General features: G+C 45.8%; 1 protein-coding gene across 1 annotated transcript; it reads right to left on the reverse strand.

Annotated features, from left to right (window-relative positions):
• Positions 1 to 473: 473 nt before the first annotated feature.
• Positions 474 to 10,186, reverse strand: LOC308426010 (keratin, type I cytoskeletal 28; the record flags this gene model as incomplete). The annotated part of the gene is made up of 8 exons (XM_080923717.1): positions 474 to 616; positions 876 to 931; positions 2,300 to 2,517; positions 5,857 to 5,982; positions 6,063 to 6,224; positions 8,253 to 8,409; positions 9,245 to 9,327; positions 9,746 to 10,186. 8 exons carry the CDS (start codon positions 10,184 to 10,186, stop codon positions 474 to 476), a joined length of 1,386 nt encoding a protein of 461 aa, XP_080779843.1.
• Positions 10,187 to 12,563: the final 2,377 nt, after the last annotated feature.

Raw genomic sequence — 12,563 nt, forward strand, 5'->3', positions numbered from 1 at the left:
CAAACAAACAAAACAACAAAAAAAAAAAAAAAAAAAAAAAAAGGCATGCGCCATCGCATCTAGTGGTAGAATGTGTTAGTTGCAGGAGAATTTTCTGAGGGTGCCCCATATTTACCTCATTCAGACCTGGTGGGATTTGAAGATTATGCCTAGTGAATATTGATTATTAAATACAGTGTAATCGAATTGATAGCTGTTGAAAACTAATTCAATAAAGATGTTTTTCACAAAGGTCTACCTACGTGGGTGGGGTGGGATAAAATCACAACTCGATATTAATCGCCAGCAAACAGAAGTGTGTTGCCATCGATTATTTTATTTGGACACAAACACCCAGCATCCTTTGAAAGTCACTGAGAAAACAGGTATTTTGTCTAAGGTCACTCAGCGTTTCCATTCTCCCTGAGATTTAGAACAGTGCGGCCGTGCCGGTTTCACCCCCACGTTGCTCTATTCCCCCCCTAGCGAGGCAGCTAGAAGGGAACCCTCTGCTCAGACTTGCCGTTGCTTATCTTAGACATCTTTTCCTCGATGGACTGAATCCTGGTGGACAGAACTTTACCACGCTGATCTATTTCTTCAACCACCGTCTTTACCAGTGTGGTTTTGGATCCATCTAGAGAAGAAAACACAAGTTAATGGCCGTATTCTGTCCCGAAAGACTACGTGACAAAGGGCATCACTGCTCCGCTCCTGCATCGCACACACTGGGGAGGGAGTGTTACGGGTTTAAAGTAAGATTCTGGGGTGTCTAGAGAACATTTCCAGTTCAGAGTATTTTAATTAAAACTCCTTAACTTCTTTGCTACTATGTGTGAGAGCCATTAATGTAAAAGGATTTTTCTGCTATAGAAATAAAACGAGGTTTTCGTTACCTTTGGATGAATTCCCTGAGCTTCCAGATTCAAAACTCTTGGAGCTAGAGCAGGAACTGGAGGAAAGAAGACTTCGTTATTTTACATTGGTGTTTATTATCACTTAGGAAACTTCCATTGAATTAATGACTCAAAGGATCTCAATTTTTACTACTGAAAAAAAATGTGATCTGTGTGCAGGAGCAGGAAGTGGTTACAAGTTATCTAAAGAGAGGATTTAAAAATATTATTTCCATTTGATTTTTTTTTCTTTTTGGTGGTGGTACTGTGTATGTGAATTCGAATGTGTGAGTGTGTGTGTATGTGTGTGAGTATATGAGTGTGAGTGTGTATGTATGTGTGTGAGTGTATGTTTGTAAGTGTGTGAATGTGTGTATGAGTGAGTGTGTATGTAGGTGTATGTGTGTGTTTGTGTGTGTGTGTTTGTGTGCCTGAGTATGTGTATGTGTGTGAGTGTGTATGTTTGTGTGTGTGAGTATGTGAATGTGTGTGAATGTGTGCAAGTGTGTGAGTGTGGCTGTGTGTTGACTGGTGTCAGGAATCTCCCTTCATTGCTCTCAACCTTTGTTTTGAGAGAAATTTGTTTATTTTTATTCTACACACATGGACATTTTACCTGCACGCATGCATTTGCACCACATGCAGTGCCCTCAGAGGCTGGAAGAGGGCACCAGTTTTCCAAGAACTGGAGTCACGGACAGACAGACTGGTGTGAATCATACAGGTGCTAAGAACTGAATCTTGTCATGTACGAGAGAAACAAGTGCTTCCTAACCTTGCAGCCTTCTCTCTAGCCCGCCACCATGTTTTTAGACAGCGTCTCTCACTAAACCTATGTCATATGTCACCTAGACTGGCTGGCCAGTGAGCACTCAGCATGCACGGTCTCTCCTCTGACCAGGTATGGGATCACAGGCTCAGAACCATTACATTCAACATTTACATATGTGCTGGAGATCCAGGTCAGACTCTCATAGGACAAGCACTTTCCCCCACTGAGCCTTCTTCCCAGTCCCTCCCATTTGATTTCTTTTTAAATGTAAGAATTTAAAAAGTAAGAAATATGCATTAGCTTAAGAGCTACACATAAAAAAAAGGCAGTGTCCCAGAAGCCACACACACATAAAGAATGTGTCCTGGGGGGCTTGTTCAGGGGATTGGGGGAAGGGACAGGGGTCAGGGGACTCTTGAAATTACAATGTTTAACATGGACGGTCAGGAAGAACTTGTGCAGGAATGACGGGAGTCATCCGAGGTGGCTAAGGGGGCTCTGTGATGTACAAAATAGAGAGAAAATGGTTCCTCTATATAGAAGCAGGAGAAGGACATGCATCTTTGTGCAGCGGGACAGAGAAACTGGACTGAAAGCAGGAAGGCAGAGGGATAGAGCATGGTTGTTGTTGGCAACTTCCCGCTGGTCTTACTTCTCGTCTCCGTCTATGAGACGGCAGTAGGTCTCGATCTCCTTCTCCAAGTGGGCCTTGATGTCCAGCAGCTGCTCATGTTCCAGCTTCTGGCCCTCGGTCTCCGTCCTCACCTGGTGCAGCTGCTCCTCCAGGGCGCTGATCTGAGCCTGGATCTGAGCCAGCTGCGAGCAGTAGTTGCCCTCGGTCTCCGCCAGGGAGCACTCCAGAGAGTGTTTCTGTGAGAAGAACAGAAGTGGGTTAGAGGACGCACAGCCGTTCAGTAGTTGCCCCCGGTCTCCGCCAGGGAGCGCTCCAGAGAGTGTTTCTGAAACATCAAAAGGGATGAAATCACCAGAGTACCCAGTCCTGAGTTTCTCAGAATCCTGCAGAACCACTCCTCTTGGTTCTTCTCTTCCACCGTATGGGTTCCTGGGATCAAACTCTGGTCCTGAGCCTTGGCAGTAAATACCCTTATTCCCTCAGGCATCTCTCTCACTGTCCCCCCCCCCCCCTTGCCTCCCACCCCCACGGACAAGATATTTGACTGTTAAAATTTTGGTAACAGTTTCTGTTAAGACAAATATGTGTACAAAAGCACTTTTGGGGGACAGCACAGTAAGACATCTGCACAGGATGATTTATATTTTGGAGGTTTTGGGGGTTGTGTGTTATGCCAAAACCTCACTCCTCAACAGTTCTCATCCTGTTCCTAGACCTGCTGGTCTGCTGGTTTCTTTTGTAATTCATTCTTAATTTTTCTGTCATTTAGCAGAGTCCTCTTTTTTAAAGCGGTTCAGACAGAATGAATCCGTCAGCAGGGTGGGCTCTCGAGGTCCCAGGACTCATTACAATGCAGCTCATGGTGTCCACACTAAGTCCTAGGAGTATCTCACTTTCTCCTTCACGAACTGTAATGTGTCCTGCCTCATGATTCCTCCTTCAGTTATGGTGATTTCCATCTGTGTGTTATCATATGTAAACATATGTGTCTGGGCAGTTACTACCCCTGATATTAATCATTTATATCAGAATGTCTACTGCCTTTTCCACTCTCTCGTTTCCCTTCTCTTCCTGTGACATGACTGTTGTTCTTACATCACAGGGCATAACGCCTGTTAGAAGGAGGTGCAAACCTCTGCCTGGCGTTTCTGGAGGCAGTTTGGTTCAAGCGCTTACATAATAAATGCGTTTCAATTTTAAAGGCTTTCTCTCTGGTGTGTGTGTGTGTGTGAGAGAGAGAGAGAGGGGGGGGGATTAGAGGACACTCTTGTGCATCAGTCCTCAGATAGTACTTTTTTCTTTTTCTGTTTCTTTATGCCCTTTCTCTCTTTCTTTTGCTCTTTTTCTTTTTGGCAGCCTGGGCTCACTGATTAAGCTACATTGGCCAGTCAGTGAGCCCCAGGGGTCCTCCTGTCTCTACTTCCGAGCTCATGCCATCACGCCTGGGCTTCTTTTACATGAGTCCTAGGGATTAAACTCATATCCTTATTTATGTCTGCCTGGCAAGCCCTTTCTTTACTAAGGTAGCTATCTCCCATCTCCCCATCTTACTTATTTTCTTTTGCATTAGCAGCATTATCATTTGAAGGATAAGTTTGTGTATGACCAAATATATGCTGTATTGACTCAGTCCTAGGATTGCAAAGGAGTTATGCAGTAAGAGATTCATCATGACAGGCAGGCATGAGAGGGTCTAACGGGGCTGAGACCCTTAGGACGTTGATGTACACTGGTTGCTGCATTTGGACAGGCTCCTGGGCTCTCCAGGAGCATTCGTTCAGAATGTGATGGATGTGGTAATGAGAAACAAAAGGTGCAGGCTAGAAAGATGTCAGGGAGAGGCGTAACCACAGTTCAGAAGCTTAAAGCTTTTCTTCCCTAGGATATTTTATAAGGCGGCTAATGCCCTGGGAAGCCAGAGGGGGCAGCATCTCTCTTAATGGCCTTCCACTGGGAAAGCTCAGTCCTGATGAGAAAGAAGCAGATGAACTTGGAAGTTTGCTTAACACAGGAAGCAAACACGTGGGTGTTTATAAATAACTAACCCTCAACCTATAATTGCCTTGTGCTCTCCTTGTGGGAAAATGAACTTGAAATTTATCTTGACCAAAGAATCTCGGGTATGGAAGTATTACTCTGTAGCTTGGTTACACTGGCCATTAAATGATTTTGCCGGCAGGGGTTATTTCCTGACCCCAAAGCACTACTTCCGGCATGGGTGATCTGCGCCGAGAATCTAACAGCTTCATATTATCATTGCTTCTATGTAAAAATGCTTCTGATTCTGATGAGGACATTTGAGAATTTATTTTCTACCCCCCACCCCTTGCCCCCAGACACGCAGGGAGGCTTCATCCCTGCGGCAGCAAAAGATCACGCAGTGTTCTGATGGTTTCGGGGGTTGGGGGGAGACAATTCAGAAGGAAGGGCTAGAGAGGCCGCTGAGCTTAGAGCGAGGGGAAGAACAGCATGCTGGGTAAGATGGGGCTCAGCCAATGGTAAGTCTGTCTAAATACTATATAGGGTTAGAGCACTGTTTCTGTGTTTTCAGGTTGGCCAAACCAAAAGATCTTTCTAGTCTACTGAGCCATGGTTTCCTTTGTGGCTGGCTCACTGTTCTGATCTGCACAGTAGCTCTTTCTTTGTTTATGTGACACCCTAGTGTCTTCAGGGATTGCAAAGCCTCTTGTGAGGATGGGGAATCCTTGGGCCACATGCTCGCCACAATCCTCAAAGTCAAGCCTTATGGATGTTGCCAGCTCACAGTCTTGACAGAAAGGAGGTTTCTAGGTTGTTTCCATGGTAACTATTGAAGTTTTCTCCATGGCCCAGATGTTGCTAAGAGGCTGAGTGCCAGGCTGTGGGGTGTGTGCTGGGGGATGGGAGCTTTACTAGTGTAGGGTGAGAGACAGTTCCCATGTCTGGGTTGGTGTGTACCTTTCTTTAAATACATATCTTATGTATATGACTGTTTTGCCTTTATTGTATGTGCACCTCGTGTACGCAACGTCTGCAGAAGACAGAATATGGAATCAGATACCCTGAGACTGGGTGGAGCTACAAATAGTTGTTAGCTGCCATATGGGTGCTTGGAATTAAATTTGGGTTCCTTGAAAGAGTGGGTTCTTTTAACTGCAGAGATAACTCTTCAGCCTGGTATACTTTTTCTTAATATGCCTTTCCGAGTGTTCGGAGATGATGGTGTGACCCATCTTGGCCTGTGTGGACAAAGAGCGCTGATCCTGTCCCTTAATGTTTTAACTGAAACAACATTTCCCAGCATGCTCTGGGGCATGAAACGAACCATGCGCAGGATGGAACTGGGTGCCAGGCTAATTCTTTTTACCACAATGAATTCTGGGCGCCATCCAGGAAGGAACTTATCAGTAGTATCAAGAAATCTGTGAGGAAGATACCGCCTCTTTCTGTCTCCTAGGATGCGTTTTCTGCTGTTTCCCCCCTCCCCCGCGCGCCCCCTTTCTGTAAGCGTTTGTTAGGAGAAAGAAAAGAAAGGCTTCTCTTGGTTTTTTGGGAACCAGAAACGCAGGCGCAGGTGGTCTGAGGTCAGCACCTACCGTTGCTGAGAGTGACTGCAGTTCGATCTCCAGCGTCTGCATGGACCGTTTCAGCTCCGTCAGCTCAGTCCTGGCTGAGGTGGCTGCGCCCAAGTCATTGGAGATCTGCTGTTGCAGCGTGGCGCTCTGGAAGGCAGGGTGCACAGGGTCACAATGAGTCTGGCCCGCTAGGGAGGAATAGACAGAGCAGGTCTGGCTCCCCTCACCTTCTCTTGGAACCAGGCCTCGGCGTCCCTGCGGTTCTGCTCAGCCAGAGCCTCGTACTCGGCTCGCATGTTGTTCAGCAGGACGGTGAGGTCCACGCCCGGGGCTGCGTTCATCTCCACGTTCACGTTGCCTCCGGCCGCGCACTGCAGAACTTTCATTTCCTAAAGTGAAATGCAAGTGACTGTCCACAGGCCATTAGAGAAGGGTAATTTAGAGTTCCCAAAGTTCCCAGAGTAACAAATAATTTATGGGTGATATTCAGTCCTTGTTCAGGGCTGTTATTCGTCTGTCTGTCTGTCCATCCATCCATCCGTTTTTTTTCCTTCTTTCCCTCCCTCCTTCCTTCCTTCAATCTGTCCATCCTTGTTTTTATGAGACAGGGTCTCACTCTGTCGTCCAGACTGAGCTGGAATTTACTATGTAACCCAGGCTGGGCCTTGAATTAAGGATTTATACTGCCTCAGCCTCCCAAACGCTGGGATTATAAAGCTGGACCAGCGGGTCATGGCACAGATCTTTAATCCCAGCACTTGGGAGACAGAGGCAGGTGAATCTCTGTGATTTTAAGGCCAGACTGGTCTGCAGAGCAATCTCCAGGACAGCCAGGGCTACACAGTAAAATCCTGTCTCAGAAAACCAAGGGAAAAAAAAAAAAGTTAAACTACTCCACCAGGCCCAACCAAACCAGTGACCAATTAGATGGCTCAATTGGTAAAGGTGCTTCCTGCCAACCAACCTGAGCTCAATTCTCAGACTTAGAGGGTGGAAGAAGAAATCAGTTCCCGAAAGTTGCTCTGACCTCTACAGTCATACGGTGGCATGTGCACAGTACTCCCCCACAAATAAATAAAATATAATTAAAAAAGACAACCGCAACTACCACTTAAAAAGAAAAAGAAAGGATTAGAAAGACCAGAGGGTTATTCAACAGCCAATTGCCAACTGTTGGGGTGATGGGACCAGAGCTGTGGCAAACCCAGCCTCCCCCCACAATCCCTGCCATTGTGGAATTTTCACCCGAGGGACACCAACAGTCATTTATTTGAATGACCATAGGGTGCCAGACGCTGCTCTGAGCATGTGCTACAAGTCTGAGCATCCTTACGAGGCAGACACTCCCTTCACAGAGGACGCTGGAGCACAGAGAGGAGAAGACACTCGCCTAGTTGCTTCCTGACTCCTGAATACCATTTTTCATGGCTACACCCTCCAGCTGTGGCACCCTGGGGTTCTTGAGCAAAGCAATGGTCTGTACTAGTCCATTGAATAGCTGACCTTTTCATTTGGATTTCAAAGTGTTGATATGTCAGGTTTCTCCCCATCCCATGACAGGGACTTGCTATGTAGCCGAGGTTGACCTCCTGTTCCTATGCCCCTGCCTGCCCCCACCTCCCAAGTGCTGAGATTACAGGTATGAGCCACCATGCCCGGTCGACTTTTGTTTTCTTAAACCAGAATCTGACTTCTGAATTAAGATATTCGTCTATCCGTCCACCCACCCACCCACCCACCCACCCACCTATCTATCTATCTATCTACCTATCTATCTATCTATCTATCTATCTATCTATCTATCATCTTTCTATTTATATGTATATATCAGCCCTAAAGAGCTACTATTAATGTATTTTTGTATTTTAAAGTTTTCTGTAAGATTCCATATGAAGGACAATTCTTGTTGCTGTAGATTTTCAAAATCAAACTACTTGCTGATAGACTGATAGCACCTGACACAGAGGGTGCAGTAAATGCTCTCGGGGGGGGGGGGGGGACAGAACCCGAGTGGTTTCTACTCCGCCCTCAGTGCAGCCAAAGCCGCCTTCTCTCAGGTGTTGTGTCTGTAAGAGGACATGGATTCTGCAGTGTTTCTGGCCCTTCACTGGTGCTTGTCATTCCCCCGCCCGTTTCCTTGAGAGAGTGGGGGGAGGGGTCACTGCCCTGCCAAATACCCCGGGAGTACAATCAATCTCTCCCCCTCTCTCTGTCTCTGTCTCTCTCTGTCAGTGTCTTTGTCTCCATCCCTCCCTCCCTCCCTCCCTCCCCCCGCCTCTCCCTCTATCGTTCTTGTGGGAGGCAGGTAGATTCTGTGTGCGGTCTCCATGAGGCCGGATTCGTGCTGGACTGGAGCTTCCCTCCCTAGCCTTTTCGCGGCACAGCTGTGTTCAGGGTTAGAGGGAGGCTTCTCCTACCTCCTCATGATTCTTCTTGAGATAAGTCATCTCCTCACTCAGGGCTTCGTACTGCAGCTCTTGGTCCGTCCTGCAGAGCGTCAGCTCGTCGAGGACGCGCCGCAGTCCGTTGATGTCCGCCTCCACATTTTGGTGGAGGGTGAGCTCGTTTTCATACCTGGAGGGGAGAGGGTGGATTTAAATGAATTTCAGTGCAGGCTAGGCCTCTTCAACAAGTTAGAGATATCAACTAAAAATCTGAAGCCAGATCAGGACTCTAAATATAAAAATCCACAGAAAAATATCCTGTGGAGGTAGCCCATGTCTGTAATCTAAGAACTCAGGAACCCGAGGCAAGGGGATTGTGAGTTCTAGACTAGCCTGGGCTACAGAGTGAGACCTTGCCATAAGACAAAACAAAAGAAAACAAACAGCTATGCATAAAGACCCGTCCCTCCACATCCATGCAGGACAATAAGCAGCTAACCCACCACATAGATTGAAATGCCCGTTAAGTAAAAACAGCCATTTCATAGTCTTATCTAAGTTAACATTTTTTTAAAAAAGTTTTATTTAATTTTTATGTGCATTGGTGTTTTGTCTACACATATGCGGATGTCAGATCCTCTGGAAATGGAGTTACAAAGAGTTGTGAGTTGGGTGCCGGGTATTGACCTTGGGTCCTTTGGAAGAGCAGTCAGTGCTCTGAACTACTGAGCCACCTCTCCAGCCCCTAGGTTAACATTAAGGAGTGGACAGTAGTCACCGAGCATTTACTGTGTGCTTGCATCACTTTAGGCAGGCCTGGAGATGCGGGAGCAGCTTATTCCACGGGTGTGAGGCACAGGTAACATTCTCACTTGATTGTCATTTTCTAACAGAAATTCTTTGATTCCTTTACTCCTTTAGGTTGTGATTTTACTTGAGATGAAAATGAAAACATTTTTTTTTTTTAAACAACATAAACAGACAGGAACTTAGTTTCAGGGCCACAGTTGTCATCTGTCACTTACTTTAATCGGAAATCATCAGCAGCCAGTCTGGCATTATCAATTTGCAGAATTATATTAGCATTAGCAGCCGTGGAAGAGATGATCTAGAGGAAATGAAGAGGGAGTTAACAGAGATAATCTTGCTCTTGTTATTTATTACTTAGAAAATAATTAAGCCTTTGCATCAGTTTCTAAATGTATGCAGTTGTCAGAACGTTTAGAATTTAATTTTTAAAAAGTAACATTTTAAATTCATTCTCAGGAAATTGCATTTATTTTTGGACTATAGCAATTTATTATTTATAAATTCATTTCAAAAATCTTCGGTGGGAATCAACATTTTAGGTACATTGAAAATATTGAATCAAGGTTTCTAATTTTGAGTAACGGGAAGAATTATTTATTAAAATTAAATGCAAATTAGAGAACAGTCACGAAGCATTTCCCTTTGTGGTTTTATGTACTTTTGCTGGAAGTTACTGAGTTTTAAATACTTGGCTAGTTTTAAGTTTGTGACTTTACCTTGCCCTTCAGGTCCTCAATGGTTAGATGATATTTGCTGTAGTCACGGTCAAGTCCACGGCAAGATCCTGGTCCATATTTCTCATGCCAAGTCTTGATCTTTCTCTCTAGCTCAGCGTTGGCCTCCTCCAGAGCTTTCACGTTATCCAGGTAGGAGGCCAAGCGGTTGTTAAGATTCTGCATGGTCACCTTCTCGTTTCCAGAGAGGAGCCCTTCAGTTCCCGAGAAGGCAACACCAGTGACGTTTCCCAGGGCACCAGAGGCATGGCTCCCACCAGGAGCACTGCCCAGTGTCCCTCCCAAGGCCCAAGAAAATCCACTACCAGCAACTGAGCCGCCAGCCGCGCTGCTCCCAGCATAGCCCGCGCCTCCACTGGGCGGCCTAAGGGATCCTGACTGTATGCCGACGTGCCTGGATCCGCCAGAGAACCGGAGAGACATGGTGCTAAGGCAAACGTTCCACTGGTCTGTGGGCAGCTGCAATTTCACAGGAGTGCACAGCAGCACCTGCTTGTGGGTTCTTTGAACTTTTATATACGCTTGTGGGGGCTGTCTCGAGTTGAGTGGTGTCTGCCGAGAGAAATGGCTCATTTAGATTAGCATGAAATGATGCATAATTGGGCGATTTAAACAGTAATTAATGCCTAGCAACCCCCCCTCGTTGCTTCAGGATATTTGTTATCGTACATAAAGCAGGGTTTAGTTCTATATTAAGTTCATTATTTTGACTTTTAATTTGAGTGAGTAATCCTCTTCTTTCATCTAGAGACCCTATGAACACACTGTCATTATCTGGTACAGGGGCTAATCCAGTGTCATAGGCTAAGTGAGACAGAGACAGGCCCTGTCTGCCCGGCTTACTATGCAGGTGGGTGAGGGGCTATCAGCTACAGAAACAGGTATTTTATCCCATGAGAACGAAAACCGTGTCATTTATATAAGTATATCCTTGGTAATTTTCTCCTTTCCGAAGCTGTAACACATATGCAGTGTGTTGGCCAGTGACAGTCTGTGGCCACCATGTCTAGTGAGCTTTGGAAGATATAGAGCTCGGTACATGTAGACATGAAAAGACATGGTTGCAGTCTTTAGGGACCTGTTGGTTCCAGACGGGGGCTGGATCCTGTTTAGCTCTGTGGGCTAGACCAAGGAGTTTGAAATGACTCTTACGTAAAAAGCAAAGGGAAGTATCAAGTTGATTCCAAGAGTAAGAGAAGTGGTCCACACTCAGAGAGGAGCCCTTGACTTCATGACCCCAATACCAAGCAGTCGGCCCTGAAATGATGTCTGAAATGATGTACATGCAAGTCACACTGAACAGACAACGGACTGTACTTTATATGTGTATGCAGGTGTATGTAACAATAACAATGAAAGAAGAGGAGGCTGGGAACTGAATAGGGACTGGGGTAGGGGCGGGGGAGGAATGGGAGGCAAAAATTGAGTGGAGGGAACGACGTAACTATATCTTAATAAAAATGTAGCAAAAGAATCAAGTTGAAATGAGTTCATAAGGCAAACTGTAAAAGTAGAAGAATGGTCCAGGTGGGAAAGATGAAGATGGTGGAGTAGAGAGGAAATGGTTATTGAATGACATTTGCGAGTAAAGGAAAAATCTTTCTTTTTGCTTTTTTTGGACAGGATCTTACTAATGACCAGGCCTGGAATTTGCTATGTAGCTCAGGCTGGTCAAAATCTGAGTAACACAGTAGCTGGGTCTGGGTCTGGGTCTGGGTCTGGGTCTCATAACTGATTCCAGACGCTGGGAATTCATAATGTTGACTGAGATAGGATTAAGGTGGGAGCACTAAGCTTTCAGACTGACTGAATTTGAGAGGTTGCTGGGATATCCCAGATAAAGATGGCTGCTGATAGGGAGAATCAATGTGTAGAGTAAGCTCATTGCTCTGTGCAAATGCCTCGCCAGCAAGGGGTGAAGGGGTTGGCATGCAAAACCGAGGGCACGGGGTTGGCATGCAGAACCGAGGGCATGGCTCTCATTTCCGCTGACGCTCGATTATATATTTGGAAGGAGCACTGTGGTGGAGCAGACAGAATGATGTAGGGTTGGGGGATCTGAAGATAGGACAAGAAGGAAAGACTGCCAGAGAAATTCCTGGGGCTGTAGAGCAAATGCCCGGGGTGACCGACTACATAATTATATAGAAGGAAGGTCCGAAATCAGAGAGACAGATTAGCAGATGAAAGAGTTTGAGTCACTGGATGTCTTTGTGAACATGACCTGGGCACAGTTGAGGGGAGGCTGGCTCAATGTTAACCGATTTCTGTTGCTTTAGTAAGATGCTCAACGCCGACTGTTTTATAAGGAAAAGACATCTGTCTAAATGGCAGCTTTGGAAGCTGAGAGTCCGTGATTGGGTATCATCATTTTTTAGCTTCTGGTGAGGGTCCCTTTGACCTCATTGCAATGTGGTAGAGAAACGGGAAGCGAAAAGCTTCTGAAGAAGAAGCAGGTACTTGGAGATGGTCTTGCTTTAAAACAGCCCTTCCTCAAGAGCTGACTGGGTCCCACAAGCAAAACTGTGTTAATATTTCTTGAGGGAGAGTCTCTAATGAACACCGAGACCATCACCTTCTACTGTGTCTAACCTCTGAAAGGGTCCACTCCCTTAAAACCATCTCTCTAGAGACCAAGTTTCTAGTACAGAAACCTTTAGACTTACACAAACGACATTCAAACATTAGCAGTTGGAGGGTGGAAACCTAGGTACAGAATTTTAAAATAGGTAGATGCTCTTCAAGTCCAGAGACCAGCCACGGGGACTGGATTAAACAGATATAGAATATGGGATAAGGG

Source organism: Micromys minutus (genome assembly GCF_963924665.1).
Source record: "Micromys minutus genome assembly, chromosome: 10".
NCBI lineage: Eukaryota > Metazoa > Chordata > Mammalia > Rodentia > Muridae > Micromys > Micromys minutus.